The sequence below is a fragment of the Saccopteryx bilineata genome, chromosome 5 (assembly GCF_036850765.1).
Source record: "Saccopteryx bilineata isolate mSacBil1 chromosome 5, mSacBil1_pri_phased_curated, whole genome shotgun sequence".
In the NCBI taxonomy this organism is placed as follows: Eukaryota; Metazoa; Chordata; class Mammalia; order Chiroptera; family Emballonuridae; genus Saccopteryx; species Saccopteryx bilineata.
In genome coordinates, this window is record NC_089494.1 from 114,888,563 (window position 1) to 114,908,845 (window position 20,283).

The 20,283-nt window shown below is 48.1% G+C and overlaps 1 protein-coding gene across 3 annotated transcripts in view; it reads left to right on the forward strand.

Moving 5' to 3' along the window:
* STEAP3 (STEAP3 metalloreductase) overlaps positions 1–20,283 on the forward strand; it is a 65,650-nt gene that overhangs the window by 33,490 nt on the left and 11,877 nt on the right. For all 3 annotated transcript variants that reach the window (XM_066280719.1, XM_066280720.1, XM_066280718.1), the window contains exons 2-4: positions 9,712–10,211; positions 11,778–12,305; positions 18,878–19,042. In XM_066280719.1, the coding sequence (XP_066136816.1) occupies positions 9,712–10,211; positions 11,778–12,305; positions 18,878–19,042 (1,193 nt within the window). The remainder of the gene's footprint in view (positions 1–9,711; positions 10,212–11,777; positions 12,306–18,877; positions 19,043–20,283) is intronic.

A 20,283-nucleotide genomic window follows, 5' to 3' on the forward strand; every position in this document is an offset into this window, starting at 1 on the left:
GCATACAGATCAATGGAACAGAACAGAGAACCTAAAAATAAACCCACACCTTTATGGTCAATTGATATTTGACAAAGAAGGTAAGAGCATATAGTGGAGTAAAGACAGCCTCTTTAATAAATGGTGTTGGGAAATTGCTACCTGCAAAAAAATGAAACTAGATCACCAACTTACACCATTCACAAAAGTAAACTCAAAATGGATAAAAGACTTAAATGTAAGTTGTGAAGCCATAATCATCTTGGAAGAAAACATAGGCAGTAAACTCTCCGATATCTCTTGTAGTAATATTTTTCCAGATATATCTCCATGAGCAAGTGAAATAAAGAACAGAATGAACAAATGGGACTATATCAAAGTAAAAAGCTTTTGTACAGCTAAAGACACCATGACAAAATAAAAAGACAACCCACACAATGAGAGAACATATTTGACAATACATCTGATAAGGGGTTAATAACCAGAATTCGTAAAGAACATCTAAAACTCAACAACAGAAAGTAATCCAATTAAAAGTGGGCAAAAGAACTGAATAACACTTCTCCAAAGAGGGCATACAGATGGCCAATAAGCATATGAAAAAATGCTTAACATCACTAATCATCAGAGAAATGCAAATTAAAACCACAATTAGATACCACCTCACACCTGTCAGAATGGTGCTCATTAACAAAACAACACAGATTAAGTGCTGGCGAGAGTGTGGAGAAAAGGGAACCCTCCTGCACTGCTGGTGGGAATGCAGACTTGTTCAGCCATTATGGAGAACTGTATGAGGTTTCCTTACAAAATTAAACATGGAACTGCCTTTTGACCCAGCCATCCCACTCTTAGGGATATATCCTAGGAATACCAAATCACTGATTCAAAAGAAGATATGCACCCCTATGTTTATTGCAGCATTGTTTACAATAGCAAAGATCTGGAAACAGCCCAATTGTCCATTGTGGAAAGTGGATTAAAAAGCTGTGGTACATATACACAATGGAATTCTATGTGGCCATGAAGAAGAAGGAAATTTTACCTTTTGTGACAGCATGGATGGACCTGGAGATTATTATGCTAAGTAAAGTAAGCCAGGCAGAGAAAGATAAATATCATATGACCTCACTTATATGTGGAATCTAATGAACAAAGTGAACTGAGGAATGGATAGAGGCAGAGGCGGGCTCACAGGGAGCAGAGGGACAGCTGTCAGAGGGAAGGGGGATAAAGGGACGAGATCAGGGAAGTTAAAGGGATTAGTGAAATTATATATACATAACTCATAGATACAGATAACAGGAGAGCAAATCCGAGGGAAGGGGGGAGGGTGTTAGGAGGAGAAGGGCAAAGGGGTGTAATGAAGGACACTAGGGTAGGGGTGAGGGACTTATATTCAGTGGGACACTTGAATCCATGTAAACACAATAAATTAAAATTAATAAAAAATTTTTTTAAAGAAAGCTTAGAGTTCCTGTTTTACTTAAATTTTAGCCTTATCCCTTTACACTTATATGTTTAAGTATGATTTACTCTGTATATAACATTATAGTGCACACATTATAACATTTTAAATGTTTAACTTGTAAAATAAATGTAGCAGTAATAAGAATGTATCCCCCCCCCCAGTTAATTTTACTACCAGATAAAATTTAAAAACAAAATTTGAAGATAACCATGGGCAGCATGAGGACAAGTCCCTGGAGGCCAGCCTGGGCCAGAAGTGTTAGCTCAGTCCGCCTCAGCCTCTGGGGGTGGGGCGCCCCAGCTGACCACCATCTCTCCGTCTAGCTGCAGAGTGCACAGGCAGCTACTGTCTGTCCCCGCCCACATCCCACCCAATGGTTCTTCCTTCGTGGCTGCTGCCCGCCCCAGCCCCTTGAGTCTGAGGGCTGCTGCCCATGCAGAACAGGCTACAGGGCCACCCGTGCTGTGACAGCCACATCAGTGGCCTGCCCGGGAGCTGGCAGGAGCTGGTCGTCAGGCCCCTGGGCCAGGCGTGGCTCCTAACCAGAAATAACCCCTGTTGTGGCTCTGCTGGGAAGTGGGAGGGGATCTGTGGCCCTGGGCAGAGACTCAGAAGGGCTAGGACCTGTGGTCTGTGCCAGCTCTTGCATGCCTGAGCCACAGCGGTTTTTCCTCTGGCAGCTCGGGGGGCAGGGCAGGTGGACAGATCTGTGTGTAGGCTGCAGGCCTCAGCCCACGAAGCAAAAATTTGATCCCCTTTCCTTCTTCCTCCCCCAGATCTGTAAATAGAACAGCCAGGGAGCCGGGCAAAGCCTGGATTAGTCACTCTTTCAGGCAACAAGGTCTCTGCTGGACCTCTAGGGCCTCCAGGACTTGCCCCACATGTCCTACCCTTACCAGCCTTTACACCAGCAGCAAGCAGGCCTTGTTCTGGGCACTGGAAGGGCAGGAGAATTCTGAGACATGACCACTGCTCACAAAGCACCTCAGAGAACAGTAGGAGCACACACACACTCACATGTGTCCATGGAGAGATGGCTCTGAGCTCTTGCACGAATTAATAACTTTCATCCTCACAACAACCCTGTGGAAAGGTGTAGTTAGTGTCCCCATTTGAAAGGTGAGGGGACTAAGGCCCAAAGGTACCCAGCTAGTAAATGATGAGCATGGCTATGATTTGACCTCAGCACTTGGCCCAGCAGTGGCTGTCCCTGTATCAGAACTGCAGAGGAAAACACGGAGCTGGGGTGAAGGCCTCACTCAGGCATTACCACCTGGCTGGTTCCTGTCCTAGAAACTGAATTGTGATGGTCAAAAGCACATTGGAGGTGTTTTTTTGTTGTTGTTGTTGTGTTGTTGTTTTTTTACAGAGATAGAGAGTCAGAGAGAGGGATAGATAGGGACAGACAGACAGGAACGGAGAGAGATGAGAAGCATCAGTCATCAGTCTTTTGTTGTGGCACTTTAATTGTTCATTGATTGCTTTCTCATATGTGCCTTGACCATGGGGCTACAGCAGAGTGAGTAACCTCTTGCTCAAGCCAGCAACCTTGGGTCCAAGCTGGTGAGCTTTGCTCAAACCAGATGAGCCCGGGCTCAAGATGGCAACCTCAGTGTCTCAAACCTGGGTCCTCCACATCCCAGTCCGACGCTTTATCCACTGTGCCACCGCCTGGTCAAGCTGGAGGTGCTTTATGCTTCATTTCCATCCATCCTGCACAGGGCCCCTTAGGACCATAAATCTGGGACTTTGAATAGATTCCTAGGCTTCCAAGGGGATGAGTTCAGAAAGGATCTCATGTTAGAGCCACCCAGACAGGCTCAGTGAGGCTCCCTTATCTTGGCCAGTTTGGGACAAAGCTGGTACCAGTCCCAGGTCTTCCCAACCCTTGTCCATGGCTTCTTTCTCTGGAGTTGCTTCCATGCTTAGCTCCCCATGAAGCAAATATTGAGTTCAGTTCTGAGCATTGAGACTCAAGAGCCAGCTCCCAACGGTTCCTTCCCACCAGTGCCGCTCAGTCTGGGTTACACATAGACAGCATTCAAAGTCTGGATCTCATTGTCTTTTTTCCTTTCGGTGGGTTGGGTTTTGCTTTGAGTCTGTAAACAGTGGGCTTCTTCAAGGACCAGCAGAGGTCCTGTGCCACGAAGCCCAGCCTGGCTTCCCCTCCCAAAGTGCAGCCTGCGTCCTGAGCAAGAGCCCTAGTATGCTGGGACCACTCCCCATGCTGCCCTGTTCAGTCCTGGGCAGGTGCATGTTGTCTCATATTATATACACACGCCATTGAAGACCAGCCTGTAAACCTTCTGAGGTGGACCACATCTCATTCATCTTTAAACTTTTAGAAGTGTCCACACCGTACTTACTTGGGTGGAAGGGGGAGAGGAGAAAGCAATCAGAAGATAGTGTTGAAGGGGCCCTTCTAGGGATCCTCCAAATGGCTAGTGAATGTGGAGAAGATAGTCTAGAGCAGTGGTCCCCAACCGTTTTTGGGCCACGGACCAGTTTAATGTCAGAAAATATTTTCATGGACAGGCCTTTAGGGTGGAACGGATAAATGTATCATGTAACAGAGACAAGCATCAAGAGTGTGTCTTAGACGGATGTAACAGAGGGAATCTGGTCATTTTTTAAAAATAAAACATCATTCAGAGTTAAATATAAATAAAACAAAAATAATGTAAGTTATTTATTCTTTCTCTGCGGACCAGTACCAAATAGCCCATGGACTGGTACCGGTCCGCAGCCCGGGGGTTGGGGACCACTGGTTTAGAGGCCTCAGTGTGGTTCCTCTCCTTCCCCTAAGGGCAGAGCTCGCTCCCTGTGGCTGGTGTCCCCCGATGGCTGAGTCAGTGACTGGGAAGGGGGCCAGTGTGTCCATCCAGCCTTGACGGACCACAAGGAGCTCTGGAATGAGTCCCTGGGGAGTCAGTCTTTACTTTCTTTCTGGTCCAGATCCCTTAAGCTGGGCTATTGGTGAAGTCAGCCTGCAGAGGCAGACAGACCGGCATCCTGTTCTGCACACCCTCAGTCTCTCTGAGCCGCAATTTCCTTCTCTTTAAGTTGGGGATAATAAGGTACCTATTTTGTGGAGTTCTTGTGAGGACTGGGTGGCTGTCACTCATAGAAAGGCAGTCTGGTATACAGAGGGCATCTTAAAAGTAGGAGATGCTGCTTCTGCCTTGTAATGTGTCTGTGGTACAGTTTTTATAGCCTTTTAGTATTGCACTGTGTGTCATCTCCAAGGAGACACTGATGTCCATTCCTAAAGGTGGGATGCCCAGAGAGCCTTCTGGAAGGTTTGACTTTTAGATTCCATATATAAGTAAGATCTGTGTTTGGATAATTTCACATAGTATAATGTCCCACAGGATTTCCTTCTCTCTTAAGGTTGAATGTATATGTGTATATACAATACATACCACATTTTCTTTATTCATCTATCAACAGACACTCAAGTTGTTTCCATATCTTGTCTACTATGGATAATGCAATGAATATAGGATACAGAATTCTCTTCAAGATAGTGATTTTATTTCTTTTGGATACCCAGAAGAGGGATTGCTGGATCATATGATAATTCTATGTTTAATGTTTTTGAGAAGCCTCCATACTATTTTCCATACTGGCTGTACCAATTTACATTCCAACAGCATACAAGAGTATCCCTTTTTCCACATCTTTGCCAACATCTATTATCTTTTGACTTTTTGATAATAGTCATCCTAACAGGTATAAGGTGTTATGTATTGTGCTTTTGGTATACATTTTCCTAATTATTAGTAATGTTGAGCATCTTTTCATGTACCCATTGGCTATTTTGTATTTCTTCTTTTTCTTTTTTTTCATTTTTCCAAAGCTGGAAACAGGGAGGCAGTCAGACAGACTCCCGCATGCGCCCGACAGGGATCCACCCGGCATGCCCACCAGGGGGCGATGCTCTGCCCCTCTGGGGCGTCGCTCTGTTGCAACCAGAGCCATTCTAGCGCCTGAGGCAGAGGCCACAGAGCCATCCCCAGCGCCCGGGCCATCTTTGCTCCAATGGAGCCTCGGCTGCAGGAGGGGAAGAGAGAGACAGAGAGGAAGGAGAGGGGGAGGGGTGGAGAAGCAGATGGGCACTTCTCCTATGTGCCCTGGCCGGGAATCGAACCCGGGACTTCTGCACGCCAGGCCGACGCTCTACCGCTGAGCCAACCGGCCAGGGCCTGTATTTCTTCTTTGGAAACATGTTATTCAGGTTCATTTTCTTAAATGCATCTTGAGTTAGTTTTTGTGTATGGTGTAAAATAAAGTTTCAATTTCATTCTTTTGCATGAGAATATGCATTTTTTCCAACACTGTTTATTAAAGAGATTATCATTTCTCCTTTTGTAGTCTTGACACCTTTGTCCAAGATTAGTTGACATTATATGTGTATTTATTTCTGGGCTCTCTATTCTGTTTTATTAGTCTATCTGTCTGTTTTTATGCCAGTACCATACTATTTTAATTACCATTGCTTTGTAATATAGTTTGAAATCAGGAAGTGTGATGCCTCCAGCTTTGTTCTTGCTTAAGGTTGCTTTAACTATTTGCAGTCTTTTGAATAATCTTAAAATGATATTCTCTATAGTTGTAAAAAATGTAATTGGAATTGTGATAGAGATGGCTTTGGATTTGTAGATCACTTTGGCAGTATGGACATTTTAACAATATTCTGATCCATGAATGTGGATATCTTTCCATTTATTTGTGTGTTTTTTTAATTTCTCTAATCAATGTTTCATAGTTTTCATTGTACAAATTTTTCACTTCCTTAAATTTATTCCTAAGTTCTTTTTCCTTTTGAGGATATTGTGGATGAGATTTCTTAAAATTTCTTTTTCAGATGGTTCACCGTTAGTGTCTAGAACTATAACTGATTTTTATGTATTGATTTTTGTATCCTGCAACTTTACTGAATTAATTTATTAGTTTTAACTATTTTTTTTGGTGGAGTCTTTAGGGTTTTCTATATATAGGATCGCATTATCTGCAAATAGTGACAGTTTTACTTATTTTCCAATTTGGATGCCTTTTATTTCTTTTTCTTGCCTGATTTCTCTGGCTAGGACTTCTAGTACTGTGTTTCTCTGGCTAGGACTTCTAGTACTGTGTTGAATAGGAATGGCAAGAGTGAGTATCCTTGTCTTATTCCTGATCTTAAAGTAACAGCTTTCAGCTCTTTACTATTGAGTATGGTGGGAGGTGTAGACTCGTCATATTTGGCCTCTATCATGCTGAGATATATTCCTTTTATACCTACTTCCGTGAGAGTTTTTATCACGAAAGGATGTTCAGTTCTGTCAAATGCTTTTTTTCTGCATCTGAGATGGTCATGTGATTTTTATTCCTAATTCTGTTAATATGATATATCACATTTATTGGTTTGCATATGTTGAAACTTCCTTGCATGTCAGGGATAAATCCCACTTGATCATGGTGTAGGATTCTTTTAATGTGCTGTTGAATTCTGTTTGCTAGTATTTTGTTGAGGATTTTTGCATATATGTTCATCAGGGATATTATTTTGTAATTTTTTTTCTGTCAGTGTCCTTATTTTTGGTATTAAGGTAATTTTGGCATAAAATGAGCTTGAAAGTGATCCCTCTGTTCACTTTTTTGGAAGAAGGATTGGAATTAATTCTTTTTTAAAAAACGTTTTTTTATTTTTGAGGAGAGAGAGACAGGAAGGGAGAGAGATGAGAAGCATCAACTTGTTTGTGGCACTTTTAGTTGTTCATTGATTGCTTCTCATACGTGCCTTGGACCAGGGGGCTCAAGACCAGCCAGTGACTCCTTGCTCAAGCCAGAAACCTTGTGATCATGTTGATGATCCTATGCTCAAGCCCGTGACCTTGGGGTTTAGAACCTGGGGTCACAACATCCCAGGTCGATGCTCTATCCATGGTGCCACCACCGGTCAGGTGGCATTAATTCTTCTTTAAATGTTTTGTAGAATTCACCAGTAATGACATCCAGTCTTGGACTTTTTCTTTGTTGAGAAACTTTAAAATTACTGATTCAGTATCCTTACTCACTATTGGTCTGTCAGATTTTCTTTCTTCTCGATCTAGTCTTGGTAGATTGTATGTTTTTTAGGAATTTATCCACTTCTTCTGGGTTATCCAAGTTGTTCATACTAGTCTCTTATGATCCTTGGTATTTCTGTTATATCAGTTGTAATTTCTCCTCTTTTATTTTTACTTTTATTTATTTTCTCTTTTTTTTAGTCATGTAAAAGATTTGTCAATTTTGTTTATCTTTTCAAAACAAAACAGGTCTTAGTATTTTTTTTCTATTGTGTTTCTAGCCTGTTTCATTTATTTCCACTTTGACCTTCTTCTTTCTTTCTTCTGCTAACTTTGGATTTGGTTTGTTCTTTCTCTAGTTCTTTGAGGTGTAAAGTTAAGTGATTTGAGAACTTTTTTTTTTCTTTGTGTAAAAGCTATTAATAGCCTTCTTAGAACTGCTTTTTCTGCATCACTTATGTTTTGGTTTCCAATTTCATTTGTTTCAAGATTTTTTTTCCAGCCTTGGTCAGTTGGCTCAGCAGTAAAATGTCAGACCAGAGTGTGGAAGTCCTGGGTTTGATTCCCGGTCAGGGCACACAGGATAAGCTACCATCAGCTTCTTCATCCCTCCCCTTTCTCTCTCCCTCTATCCCTCCCTCTCTCTCTCTCTTTCTGTGTCCTCCCTACCCCCAGCAGCCATAGTTTGAAAAGTTTGAGCAAGTTGGTCCCAGGCGCTAAGGATGGCTCTATGCCTTGCCTCAGGTGCTGAAATAGCTAGGTTGCCGAGCAACAGAGTAGTGGCCCCAGATGGGCAGAGCATCACCCTCTAGGAGGCTTGCCAGGTGGATCCCGGTCAGAACACATGTGGGAGCCTGTCTGTCTGCTTCCCTGCCTCTCATTTAATAATAAAAAAAAATTTTCTCCCTCTTTTTTCCCTTGACTTACTGGTTTTTCAGGGATGTGCTGTTTAATTTCCACACAGTTGTAAAGTTTCCAGTTTTCCTCCTGTTACTGATTTCTGGTTTCATATTGCTGTGGTCAGAAAAGATACTTGATATGATTTCAACCTTCTTAAATTTGTTAAGTTTTGTTTTATGACCTAACATATGACCTGTCTTGGAGCATGTTCCATGTACACATGAGGAGGCTACAGGGCTGTCTGGTGTTTCTGTGCTGATGTTGTGTCTGCATGATCTATCTATTGTTGAAGGTGGGGATTGACATCCCCTACTGTATTGTTGCCCATTTCTCCCTTTAAAGCTACTAAATATTTTCTTTATATATTTAGGTGCTCCTGTTTACAATGATTTAAAATTAGTGATGAGTTTAAACAGTATTTGGAAAACTTTCACAATTAAATATGTGCTGTCACATTGGTCAGTATGGGTGACAGACTCACTGTGAATGACTCACTCAATGCTACTGCGGTTTGTTGCTTACATTCATGCATAAAGGAAATGGCAAATTTCAGTTAGAACTTGGTAACAATTAAATGTAATTTTTCCCAGTAAGTTTACTGCAAAGTCCTGGCCTAAGTCCAGGATTTCCTCCGTGTGCACTCACACCTCCAGCTCAGTGAAGCAGATGCACCCCCCCCCCAGTCTGAGAGCCCCTTCAGTGTCATGACCCACCCCCACATAACCCTCAGAGGTGAGATTTCAGTAGCTGTTCATTCAGTCAGCAAATACTGAGCACCAGCCCTGTTATAAAGAGTGAGGTCCAAATCAAATAAGATGAGGTCCTTGCCTTCCAACTGCTCAGGATCTCCATAGGGCAGAGCATCAGAGGTACCGTTCCAACACGCAGAATGTAGACCAGCAGAGGAACATGTCTACCCTTCCTGGTAATCCAAGACCACTCACAGAGATGGTGAGGACGGAGATAAAGGGCAGATTCTCACACTGCCCAGGCACCATTGCACAGCAGGATCGTGACACTCCATACCCTCTTTTCTCAGCACTCTCACTCTGGCTCGTTTGTCCCAAAGAAATGATTTAGCAGGAAGGACAAAGGGTGGAAGGCAGAGGTCCTTCCTCCTCCTCTTTCTGATGTGTGTCCTCCTCAGGGTGGCGTCTCATTCAGCTTGTCTCCCCCCCCCCACCCGCCACCCCATACTGGCACGTGTTAACACTCATGAAGTCCTGTTGGGTTACAATGCAGTTACAATGAATAAGAGACAGGTGATAGGAAGGGGCCCTCCATTGACCAGGCTCCTGTTTTCTCTTCTAGCCACCAAAATGTCAGGAGAGATGGACAAGCCGCTGATCAGCCGCCACCTGGTGGGCAGTGATAGCAGCCTTGCTGAGGCCTGCAGTAAGGCCCCCAAAGTGGGCATCCTGGGCAGTGGGGACTTTGCCCGCTCCCTAGCCACACGCTTGGTGAGCTCTGGCTTCAGCGTGGTCGTGGGAAGCCGCAACCCCAAACGCACGGCTGGGCTGTTCCCCTCAGTGGCACAAGTGACTTTCCAGGGGGAGGCAGTAGGCCCCCCTCAGGTCATCTTCGTGGCTGTGTTCCGGGAGCACTACTCCTCACTGTTGTGTCTCAGCAACGAGCTAACTGGCAAGATCCTGGTGGATGTCAGCAACCCCACGGAGCAGGAGCTCCTGCAGCACCGGGAGTCCAACGCTGAGTACCTGGCCTCCCTCTTCCCCACCTGCACAGTGGTCAAGGCCTTCAACGTCATCTCTGCCTGGACCCTGCAGGCTGGCCCGAGGGATGGGAACAGGCAGGTAGGTGCTGGGCGGATAACAACCATCATAACAAAAGATATGAATGGCTAACTTTCCCTGAGGGCCCTCAGTGCACCAGGCTTTTTGTGCCCTTTTTCTCAGCCCCTCTCACATCACTGCAGAGTCCCATTTTATGGAGGGGGAAACTGAGGCTCAGAGATATTGATGAAGTCCCACAGTTGGTGAGGTGGATTTGAACCTAGTTCCTATAAATATGAAATTCATATTCTTCTTCTGTGGTAACTTGATTACCCAAGGGGCAAAGAGGAAACAGTTGATGGCTCTCTATTTATGTTTAAAGTCAAAAAGGAAAGAAACTTTGCTTTTAGACTTGGACTCAGAAAGGGGAAAGTAACACACTTATGTGCCAAGCTCTGAGGTAATATGTTTGTCCCAAACTGTTATCCATTTGTTCGCTGGGCTTCCAAGAACTGAGTGAATTTCTCAAAATAGTCAATAGCAGGTTTTTCTAAGGGTAGGAAATGGCTTCAGATAATGACCAGAGCTGCATGCAGTTCCTGGCAGGAGGGGCTCTTACTAAGATAAGGTCGTTTTTAATACCAAGAGGCCAAGCATGTTTCTAGAGGAAGGAGGCAGATCCACGTGGTACTTCCTCTGCAGGCTCCATGCCAGGCTGTGGAGGAGCACACAGGCCTGCCACCTCTGTCTGCAGGGCCCTGTATGCAGCCTGCATCACAGGGTTCCCATGCGTGGACAGGCCGGGAACCGCGGGTTAGTGCTGGGGTGTAGGGCCTGGAAGGAACTGAGCTGGTGGCTGGCTGGGGAAGACTTCGAGGTCAACCTTGGCCTTGGTTGCCTTATGCACACTGAGCAACAAGGCATTCTAGGCTGAGGAAACAACCTGCAAAGGCACAGACCTCAGTTTCTTCACCTAAACAATGGGAACAGTAGTATCTCTATAGGCCTGTGGCAAGGCTAAGGGATCACAGACATTAAGCCCGGTACACAGTATGTGCTGAGCCAGGGCTGGGAGATCAGACTGATCACAGCAGTGTCAGCAGGGCCCACGGAGTGCACAGGGCCCTGAGAACACCAGTGTGCTTGCATAGTAGCTCACGGCGGGAGCAGTGGACTGTGAGGCTGGGGCAGGTTTGTGCAGATGGTATGTGTTGGCTGAGGACCATAAAGGGCCTGAGGAACAAGAACAGAGGGGACACTCCTGGACTGAGGGGTAGAGCTGCATTTGCAGCTATGTGTAAAGTCCTTGAAGCACCAATTCCTAGGGCCCATGGGAGCTGCTTATTTTTGCTTGTGGAGGCTGATGGTAATGAATTGGGCAAAACGTTCACTGGTAGGTGAGCCTGGTGTTCTTTTTGAGTAGTGGGCACTGCTGGACCACAGTCTGGGAGGCCACAGGGGGCAAGGAGACCCCTAGCCTGGGTGTCAGAGCCACTTCTGCTCCAGCTATCCTGTTTGCTGGCACAGCTGGACCTTGGTTTTTCAGCTGCTCGGGGGTGGGGGGTGGGAGGGGTTAGGCTCTGCTGCTGAGGCCCTGCCCACCCCAGTGGCCTGTGACCCTAATTCCCCCTCTCCTCCCCTCCGCAGGTGCCCATCTGTGGTGACCAGCAAGAAGCCAAGCGCACCATCTCAGAGCTGGCGCATGCCATGGGCTTCATGCCCGTGGACATGGGGTCCCTGGCCTCGGCCCGGGAGGTGGAGGCCGTGCCTCTGCGCCTCCTCCCGAGCTGGAAGGTGCCTGCCCTCCTGGCCCTGGGGCTCTTCGTCTTCTTTTACACCTACAACTCCGTCCGGGACGTGCTGCAGCCCTACGTGCAGGAGGGCCAGAGCAAGCTCTACAAGCTCCCCCTGTCCGTGGTCAACACGACGCTGCCGTGCGTGGCCTACGTGTTGCTGTCGCTGGTCTACCTGCCTGGCATGCTGGCAGCCGCTCTGCAGCTGTGGCGTGGCACCAAGTATCGCCGCTTCCCCGACTGGCTAGACCACTGGCTGCAGCACCGCAAGCAGATCGGCCTGCTCAGCTTCTTCTGCGCCGCCCTGCACGCCGCCTACAGCGTCTGCCTGCCCCTGCGCGTCTCCTACCGCTACGACCTGGTCAACCTCGCCGTCAAGCAGGTACCGTCCACACCGTTGCCCGGGTACCATGACCAGCATGCTGGTGGGCACAGCCCACCGTCACTGTCTCACCTGTGTCACTGGCATTCTGTGGGTTCTGCCCTGGCCAGGTATCAGTGAACGCAACGTGAAACTCGCGAGGCTTGTGGGCACGGCCCCGGCGGGGGAGACCTGACCAAATCCAACAGTACATTATAGAGGGTTTTGAGAAGGTCAAGAGTGCTAAGGATAAAATGAGGCAGGGGAGAGTGGTGGGGGACAGCTGAAAGGGTGCTTGGGAATACGTGAGGGGTGATATGTGACCGAAGGCGGGGTGGTGGTGAGTGTGAGCCCCCAACCTGCAGGGAGCAGCAGGAACGGAGACCCTCAGGGGGGGTCCAGTTGGCACCTAGAGGAACAGCCAGGTGGCCCCTGTGCTGTGTGAGACCTGACAGGTAAAGGCCAGACTGGGGAAGCCTTGCAGGCTAAGGATGGGCTTCAGCCTTGGACTCAGTAAACTAGGGAGTCAGTGAAGGCTTTTGAGTAGAGGGTAGTGATCCATCCATCTGATGTTTTAACTGGCTCACCAAGGCTGTTGGTAAACAGGCAGTAGGGGTCAAAGGTGGATGCTGAGAGAATGCGGGGGCTGTGTAGGAACCCAGGTGAGAGGCAGTGGAGGTTCGGGGGAGGGGGAGCAGCAGAGGGACAGGGAGGTTTTGAAGCCAGAGTTCACAGAATTGCTGGTGGACATGGGGTGGTCAAAGCTAGCTTTGAGATTTTGGCCTGAGCACCTGGAGGAATGGCATTGCCACTGGCTGAGATGAGGGCACCTATAGGAGCAGGATTTGGGGGCAGGGTAGCAGTTGACTCATTCATTCACGACACCCACACGCTGACATGCCGCCGCCGCTCTTTACCAGCAGGAGTCCCATGAAACATGCCCCTGGCCAAGCCAGGCAGCACCGCGGCAGCACCTGCTGGCACCAGCACCCACAGAAGCAGTCCTCCTGATGTTCTCTCCCAGCTTACAGACTCACCAGGCCCAGTCCTGAGTCCCACACTCAGGTCTGCAAGTGACGTTGTCTTTCTGTAGTTTCCCAGCCTGCTTCATTCCACCTCCAGCGTCCGGCCCCTGGACTGGTGTATGAGCCCCGCCCACTCCGGGATGCTAGTCCTCCAACAGAGTGAGGTCCAGGTGCCAATGACACATTTCTGCTCCATCTTTCTTTCCAGTATGGATGGGGCCTGCCATTCCTGTTCCAGCCTGGGGGAATGCAGGGGTTCTGGTGAGACTGTGCCCTCTCTAAGTGCACCAACCACACAGCCATCCCCCGGTGGCTGGGCCATATCCAAGAGCAGGACCAGGAAGCAAGGTCGGACCACTGCCTGTGAGACACCATCCTCAGCCCCTACTCATTCTCAGGTATCCTGCTGGCAGCTTCTCAAATGCCCTCGTCCTTTCCCACCCACAGGCACCTGGCATCGTGCAGCTGTGGATTTGGGCTTTCATAAGAGAAAGGGAGAATACCACACTCTAGGCCAGGGGTCCCCAAACTACGGCCCGCGGGCCGCATGCGGCCCCCTGAGGCCATTTATCCAGCCCCCACCACACTTCCGGAAGGGGCACCTCTTTCATTGGTGGTTGGTGAGAGGAGCATAGTTCCCATTGAAATACTGGTCAGTTTATTGATTTAAATTTACTTGTTCTTTATTTTAAATATTGTATTTGTTCTCATTTTGTTTTTTTACTTTAAAATAAGATATGTGCAGTGTGCATAGGGATTTGTTCATAGTTTTTTTTTATAGTCTGGCCCTCCAACAGTCTGAGGGACAGTGAACTGGCCCCCTGTTTAAAAAGTTTGGGGACCCCTGCTCTAGGCAGAGAAGCAAGATGCCTACTAGAAATGAGAGGAATGGAAAAAATAATAGTCATATGTTCTTAGAAAGAGTTCACCATGTTCCTGGTCTCATTCTAAAAACTTTGTCAGTGTGAATTCATTTAGGCCTTATTTCACCCCTATAAGCCAGGTGTTGTGCTACCCATATTGTACATGTGAGAAAACTGAGCCACAGAGAGGTTAAGTACTTAACCAAAGTCACACAGCCAGAAAGTGGCAGTACTGGGATTCAGATACAGCTCTCCTCTAGGTCCATGCTCATATCCACACCACCACTTTTTATAGGGGAAGTAAGTCCAGAGGAACTGTTGAATGAATGATCCCAGAAATGAGGTCATTATCACATTCATTCATGGCATACTCTCCCAGGTCCTGGGGTCACAATCTTGTGTCTTTCCTTGGCTGGGGTGGGGAGTTCTGGAGGTGGGAAGAATCTGAAGGCCAGAGCCCGAACTCTTGTCCTTAAACATTACTAATTGGAGCAAAGACCTTGACCTTGAGCAAGTCACAGCCCCTCTTTTGTCCTTAGGGCCCGGTTGTGTAGCTCAAGGTCCCTCCTAGTGCTAATGTTTTTGATGCTCTTTGATGATATTTTCTTCTAAAAAAAGAGCATCTCTGTGTGGTTCCTTGGGACTGGCACAGTGTTGGCTGCCCGGGAGGTGGCATCTCTGGGTGACAGACATTTCAGGCAGTAGGTGGGAAGAAGGTAATGCCCCGCCCAAGGCAAATCCTTACTCTCCCCCAGCCCACCCCCACGCCCACACACCCTCTGATGACCTTTCTCTTAATTCTCCACCCTTCCAGGGGTAATTCATGATGCAAATACCAGGGCACAGAGGGACACATGCCAGGTAGTTTCCCTGAGTTCCAAAGCTGGTTAGGGCTGGAGGCCAGGGTGGTGGTTGCCAGGCAACCATCACTCCCACAGGACTGGATCACTCTCTGAGACAGCAAAAACCTGTCACACAAAGGGGCTTAAACTTGTTCTGCAGAGGTATGGAGGACAGAGCCAGGGCTGATGTGGGTATATGGGGGAGGGGAGATGGTTAGAAGGCGGCAAGGGGCTTAACACAGAACAGAGCTACCCAGAAGTGGTGAGTTGCCTGACCTGAAGTGTTCAAACTGCAGCCTTGTTCTCAGGCTCTGAGACGGGGCACCTGAGGCTGTTCTGCATTCAGCCCCTAACAGCAGTGCCTCCAGGGTGTTTGACGTGTGACTTTCCCATCCTGCCCTTGGGCTACCCTCTCAGGGCCTCCTGATGGTGCACTCGCCATCCTAGCCGCTCTACTGGGCCTTTGGGCAAAGGGATCACATTGACCAGGGCACTGGGGACTGTAAGATTCCTTCAAGCCCCCGAGTCCACAGACATGGAGGCAGAGCTGTACCCCTGCTATAGAAAAAACTTCTCTAAACATCTTTATTGACTGTATTATTGCAAACAATAACTAATATTTGCACAGTGTTTCTGATTTACTTGGATGGTTCCCTACAAATGTATTTCAAGATCAAGATAAAAGAAAACGTTTAGCCAACACAGTTTTCTTTTCCCCCTTGTCCCAAATCTAGTGTAGGCTGTCAGAGAGCACTGTCTAATGTCACTGCTGAAAAGCACTCAGTGGCGCTCCCCTGCTCCTGTGGCACGTCACACTAGGTCCCATACTGCCCCATGCGTGGGCAAAGCTCTGGGCTCTCTACTCGGCAACACTGACAGTCTGACCTACTTCTGGTCTTCCTTCAAAACCCTACTTCTGTTAGGCTTGCCAGCCCATCTTCCCCATTCTCCATGCTCACATCCATAAAGTACATGTTGTCTACATTCTATGACTTTTCTTATGCACACTAATCACTCCTTTACTCATCTGTCTGTCTTCCTTCTGACTCAGAGCTCTGTGACTAGGTCTTCACCCAAGCATGCCAGTCACATGCTACTTGTTCCTCACATAGCCGTCCTCCTTTCAGCCCTTGCAGTAACACAGTGACAAAGAGCATTGCCATGAGCCAGGGTCCTATGACTGCCCCAGGGAAGAGATGACATTGAAATCCAGGCCATGGGGCTGCAAGGCCATTCTCTTCCCCACCCCCACCCCACACTATGGGCTGCCCCTGCCACATCCTGCCCACCACTTCTCCATGTCGGCACCACTCCCTTCCCACTCGTTACCTTTGGGACATGGAACGAGGCTAATGCTGCAGCCCCACTGGTCCTCCTGGCCCTGGGTCCTTCAGCCTCTTACCTGCAACCTTCAGGGACTAGGAAATGCCACATGAATGCCAGCCACCATGTCATCTGCTCTTGATGAAGAACACTTCCCAAGGTGGCCGTCTTGACTAGCTTTAACCATGGCAGAATGATTAGGGGAAATGAAGAGCTGTTAGATCCGCGTTCTAGCTGTGTGTGCCACCGGTCCCGCAGCCCTGAGGACTGCACTGGGGTTCCTGGGGCTTGGTAGGTTGGGTAAAACTCTTACAAGCTATTGAAGGGAGCTGGATTCAGATCCCCCTGCAGGCCCTATACCACCCATTGCTCCCTCGCTGCCCCCTCCCCACCCTTTTCCAGTATCCCTGCAGAGTGGAAATATTAGAGGAAAACACAGGACATTTTGCAAGCAACTGTGGTATGCGTGTAATCATCCAAACTCTGACTTGTGACATTAACTGCCTGCTCTTACCAAGATGCAGCAAGCAGTGACTAATGAAGTATGCTTGAAGAGCAAACAACTTGCAACGAGGAGATGACTTACTTAGTGGTTGTTGACGCTGCGAAGGTGTGAGTAAGACTCCTTCCGGCACAGTTACATGGGAGCCATCTGCCCTCGGCAGGGTGATATCATCCACTTTCTAGCTGCCACTGGCATGTGCTTGGTACACTGGCAGAGTCACAGGATATTAGACAGGACCTCACCCAGCTTTCTCAGGTACAGAGAAGGAAGCCCAGAGTCACCCGTGACTCGTGGTCAGAATGAGAAGCTGAATCCCCAGACACGAGTATTTTAAACTTTTTCTCATAAGCTGCTCAACTATTTTGCTCAACCCACTAGATTCATTTTTAACATTATATGGTAATTGGCTTAACTATTTTTTTTTCCTGCTGAAATACTTTCTCAAAAACCTGTGTGAGTCATTCTGTTTTGCTAAGCAGAGTCCTGCGGACTAAAGCTTTTCAGCATCTCCTAATGGAAATGCTCTTCCTTGTCCTGCTGGTAGAAGTAAAGTGCCAGCATTTCATGGCACTTCTCAGAGAACACCTTGACTTCCAGGAAGTGTGCTGCCTGGTCTCGTTTGGAAATGGCTGTTCTAATGGAAGGACCTTGATAAAAATTCTTCCTAGCCCTGGCCGGTTGGCTCAGTGGAGAGCGTTGGCCTGGCGTGCAGAAGTCCCGGGTTCGATTCCTGGCCAGGGCACACAGGAGAAGCGCCCATTTGCTTCTCCACCCCTCCCCCTCTCCTTCCTCTCTGTCTCTCTCTTCCCCTCCCGCAGCGAGGCTCCAATGGAGCAAAGATGGCCCGGGCGCTGGGGATGGCTCCTTGGCCTCTGCCCCAGGCGCTAGAATGGCTCTGGTCGCAAAAGAGTGACACCCCGAGGGGCAGAGCATCGCCCCCTGGTGGGCGTGCCGGGTGGATCCCTGTCGGGCGCATGCGGGAGTCTGTCTGACTGTCTCTCCCCGTTTCCAGCTTCAGAAAAATACAAAAAAAAAAAAAGTTCTTCCTCATGTGCGTGCGGTACATGTGAGTGTCGGCTGAGCTGGAAGAGGCTCAGCTGCAAAGAGTCTGGGTGGGGAGGGAGGGGTGGGAATCTCCAGGCCCATACAGACCTCTGATTTGTGTGTCCCTGGAGCTCAGTGGGATCAGCTCTGTGAGGACAGGTGTCTTTGCTTTCTGCAATCCAGAGCCCGGCACACAGTAGGTGTTTTATAAGTGCTCACTGGTACGCTTGGTATGTGGATGCCAGTCTCTGTTGCCTGGCAGTAGTAAGCCAGAGCTACATGTGTCAGACAGAAGTGGAGGTTTGGATGGGAAGTAGGAGCTGGGGGTTTTGACTCCGGAAATGCTATGGGTTTAGTTTAGTGTCTGTGGCTTTCTGTGCCCTGAGCGCGAGGAAGTGACTGGGGGCTCTGTGAGGGGTCAGGAAGGCACTGGGTCCGAGGAGCAAGCAGGCAGCAGACACCCGAGCCCATCTGGCTGACAGGATTCCAAGCTAGGAGAGCTTCTCCTCCCTCCTTTGGGGTATTTGGGGATAAGAAAACTGATGATATGGTCATGCTGGAAGGGTCTGTTTGTCTTGTTGATTTCTCCGACTCTTACCAGACTCATGTGCCCAGTCTGCTTGGCTGACCCCAGGCAAGTCTGCAGTAGCCACAGGGAGGGAGTCCATGCCTTAGGAGCCAGACTGTCGGGGTCTTGATCCCAGCTCTGCCCTCTCCTAGCTGAGTGTGATCATGAGGAAGAGACTTTGTCCTTTTTGCCTCATTTCCCTATTCTGTTAAATGAGAGTAGAAGTGACCTCTAGCCTGTGGGGTGGTTGTGAAGATTAGACGATCTGACTGTAAAGCACTGAGAGCAGAGCCAGGACTGTGCTACGGCTGGTGGAAATGCTCGTCATCACTCTGCGTCTTGATTCTGAAGGTATTCACTCGCCTACGCCCCAGGACACCGACCACTACCACGGTGTTCATGTTTCCCCTCCATCCACCCTAGGTCTTGACCAACAAGAGTCACCTCTGGATTGAGGAAAACGTCTGGAGGATGGAGATCTATCTCTCCCTGGGAGTGCTGGCCCTTGGCATGCTGTCCCTTCTGGCTGTCACCTCACTGCCATCCGTTGCAAACTCACTCAACTGGAGGGAGTTCAGCTTCGTTCAGGTAAAGTAGTGTGCCTCTGCTGGTGGGCTGCAGCCTGACCTCGCCTCGCCTGGCAGAGGCCAGTACCTCCCCCCTTGCAGACCGCCATAGTTGTGACCATTTATACAGCAGGACTGCTCAGTCAGATGCCAGCGGTTTCCAAGCCCTGAGGACCCATGTGAGTCTCCCAATGAAGGGGCTGCCTAGCACAAGCTTATCCTCCTGACATCTGGGAAACCAGATATAAGCATATGAAAAAATTAGACAATACAACACTGAACCCTGGATTAAACAGTATCAGTCTCTACAATTCTTGAGCTTCCCCCCAAAAATCTCATGATGTGCAGTCATTGGACATTGCAGTCATTGGTCTAGCTAGGAGTCAGTAAATCAGTGAGTGAGCCTCGCCAACCAACCTCCTTTGAACTCAGCCCTGTTGGTCCCTTTAACCCTTTGGTTTGGGCAGGACAGAAGAGAGGTGAGCATTGAAGTCACCAGTTTATAGGGGATGAAACACAGCATTTCCCAAATGATACCATTTCTGTTACAAATCCAGGGAAAAGGAGGTCTATAGTCAAATGAATTTGAATAAAGGTTTGCTTCCCCCAAGAGAGACCCAACGCACTTGGGCGCATCAAAGACTTTGATAATGTCTATAACAATGGACCTTGTCAACCAGACTGATTTGAACATTAGCACTGCCTACACTACAGAATACATCTTGAGAAATGCTGGTAGGGACAGAAGGTTCTTTATGCCAATTATTCATTCAGTAACTGTTTGTTGAGCACTTACTGCATGCCAGTCACTGTGCTAGGCCTGGGACGTGACAGGGAACAAGACAGGCAGAGTAACCACGTTTCAACCCTAAGGACCACTGAGACGGACTTCTTACATTTTTTTGGCATCTGCTGTTGTTCCCCATTAGAGTACGTGGTCAGCTCCCCAGTGCTGGTGGATTAACTCATCCCCTCCTGTGGAGGGCTGCTGACTAATACTGGATTCTGCTGCTGCTATTGTATCAGGGCAGGGGACAGCTGTCAGATCCACCTCCAGTCAACAAAAATCTGTTGAAATCTTTTCTTTGCAGTGGGGACACAGTATAGGATTCAGAGAGGGACACTGATGGTACAATGCTCTTATATAATCCAAATTGTCCCTGATTGGGACTACTTACATACCTCAGAATAAAAACAGAGCTATGGTTGGGTTTTTCTTGCCTTTTTTTTTTTAAGTATGTCTGTTTCTGAATCTCACTGGCT